Source organism: Panicum virgatum, chromosome 2N, assembly GCF_016808335.1.
Source record: "Panicum virgatum strain AP13 chromosome 2N, P.virgatum_v5, whole genome shotgun sequence".
Taxonomy (NCBI): Eukaryota; Viridiplantae; Streptophyta; class Magnoliopsida; order Poales; family Poaceae; genus Panicum; species Panicum virgatum.
The window spans coordinates 35,485,132-35,487,426 of NC_053146.1; the positions used below are offsets into that span (position 1 = coordinate 35,485,132).

A 2,295-nucleotide genomic window follows, 5' to 3' on the forward strand; every position below is an offset into this window, starting at 1 on the left:
TCACTGCAGGTCCCCAAATATATCAAAGTTATCAAGAAGGTTATCCTCATTTTCGTCCATTTGGACATCTTCACCGTTCGTGTCGACATTCATATCATCACGCTTCTGAGCTTCTGGCTCAGTGGTGAAGTGGGACTCATGTTGACCTTTCCCTTTCTTGCTCTGCTGGTAAAGGTCAACCAGGTGCCTAGGGGTGCGGCACTTACGGGACCAATGTCCCTTTGTCTCGCATCTGTAGCATTCACCTTGCTCTTCCCCACTATGGTCACCTTTTTTTCTTCTTGGGTTCGGCTCTACCTTTGGGCTTTCCCTTTCCTTTGCCTTTAAACATGGCACCTCTTTTCCCCTTCCACTTTCCCTTTCCACGGGCTCTTTTATGTTGCGAGAACTCTCAGCAATGTTGGCGTGTGCTTCAGGCACAGCCATGGAGCCAGTGGGCCGGACAGAATGATTGTTCATAAGAACCTAATTCTGTTGTTCAGCGACAGACAATACTTCACTCAGCTCAGAGTACTTAGTGTACTTTGAGTTCCTGTATTGCTGCTGCAGTACTATGTTGCCAGGGGTGGAAGGTGGATAAAGTCTTCTTGATCATATCAGCGTCTGTGATCTTCTGGCCACATAGACGCATTTTAGTCACAATCCTGTGCAAAGCAGAGTTGTACGCTGCCACAGACTTATAGCCTTGGAAGCGCAGGGTAATCCAGTCTTGTTGTGCTCTGGGGAGCACAATCGACCGCTGCTGGCTGAAGCGGTCCATCAGGGACTGCCATAAAACCAGTGGGTCTCTCTCCGTCATGTACTCAGACTTCAGGTCTCGGTGGAGATGGTGTCGCAAAAAATGCAACGCCTTTGCTTTATCAGGTTTTGTGCGTTCATCCTTTCCAGCTTCAGCCTGGACGATGGTGTGATCGAGACCCATACCGTCGAGTTTGATCTCGATGTCAGTAGCCCAAGTGAGGTAGTTGCTGCCGTCCACGACAAGCGCATCGAACTCCCTCTTTGCGATGTCCGACATGTCTGCACAATTAATGCGTAACATTAATATATGTCGGTCACATGTAATCTTCAGGATTACAGTTATGTATAGTCGTCAGGACTATACAATATTTTTCCTAGGTGTAATCTTCAAAATTACTTTTAATTAAATAATATAAAATATAACAAAATAAATATACAAAATAAATAAACAGTATAGATAAATTGTAATAAAGAAATAACAGTAAATAAATAAATAGTGAGCTTCATGCCACTAATATTTGCATGCTTTTGATCACATATTTATGGTGGACTTCAGGCCACTGATATGAATGGCTTCAGGCCATTTTTCAGCCACATAGATAGAGGCAAGCAGCAGCGTGCGGCTGTGCTGTCACGAAGCATTAATTAGGCTAGCAGCCTCCCACTACCCCAGTCTGTGTACAGGAGAGGAATGATTTTTTTTTCTAGAGAAACATGAGCCCCGGGCCGTCCTTATCTCCTCGCTCAGAGTGAAAAAACCACTTGCATAAGCAGCTGTGGGTGCTTATCCGACGGTACTGTTTTGGCCAGTTGGAACCTTTTCCCTCAAGATTTGAGAAAGGCGCTGATGTGGTGAAGAAGCAGACCACCATGGAAATGTTTGTTTATACTCGTGGGGCCTCCTTGGTCAAAGCCAGCGTGCCTCCTGTTTTTGCCTGGAGAACCCAAAGCTCCCAAAGTTCCCCTGTGGCTCGGCCTACCCCTGAATCCGTGCCTGGCCTTTTTTTTATCAAGCATACCTGTATTAAAGGTTAAGGAAACATACAAAGACGCGTACACATACAGGTAACCCATACAGGAATACGGAAGACAGCTGTCCCACCCCTAGTATCAGAAAGGACCTCAAGAAAAGCAAAAATTACAACCAGATCCTTGGACTTTTGGCAACCAGAAGATTCATGAAATCCCCTGCTCCGTCGCCGGCCAACGCCGCCACCGAACCCAACGTCGAAGGAAACCCCATCGCGCAAAGGCTTTGAAGAGGACCGCAGTAGATGCTCGCCGCCGCGGACAAGCTGAAGCCGATGCCGAGCAACCATCGGTCGGGGCTGCACCCCGAGCTCCTTCGGCGCTGGATCGAAACTCGCCGCCGACGACAAACGCCGGCGCGCGAAGCTCGAGCTCAATCCATCCTCCTAGCAACTGCAGCAATCACAGCCTCCTCCGCATCCTGGAAAGACAAGACCAGCTCCATCCGCCGCCACCAAGGACGGCGCACGTCCGCCGGCCGACTCATGTACAAGGGCTCCAAGCTTGGAGACCACCTCCATAGGC

General features: G+C 48.6%; 1 protein-coding gene across 1 annotated transcript; it reads right to left on the reverse strand.

Moving 5' to 3' along the window:
* LOC120662552 lies at positions 1-1,018 on the reverse strand. Its single transcript, XM_039941677.1, has 2 exons — positions 524-1,018; positions 1-465 (listed from the first exon to the last, which is right to left on the reverse strand). Exons 1-2 carry the CDS (start codon positions 1,016-1,018, stop codon positions 1-3), a joined length of 960 nt encoding a protein of 319 aa, XP_039797611.1.
* Between the last annotated feature and the right edge of the window lie 1,277 nt (positions 1,019-2,295).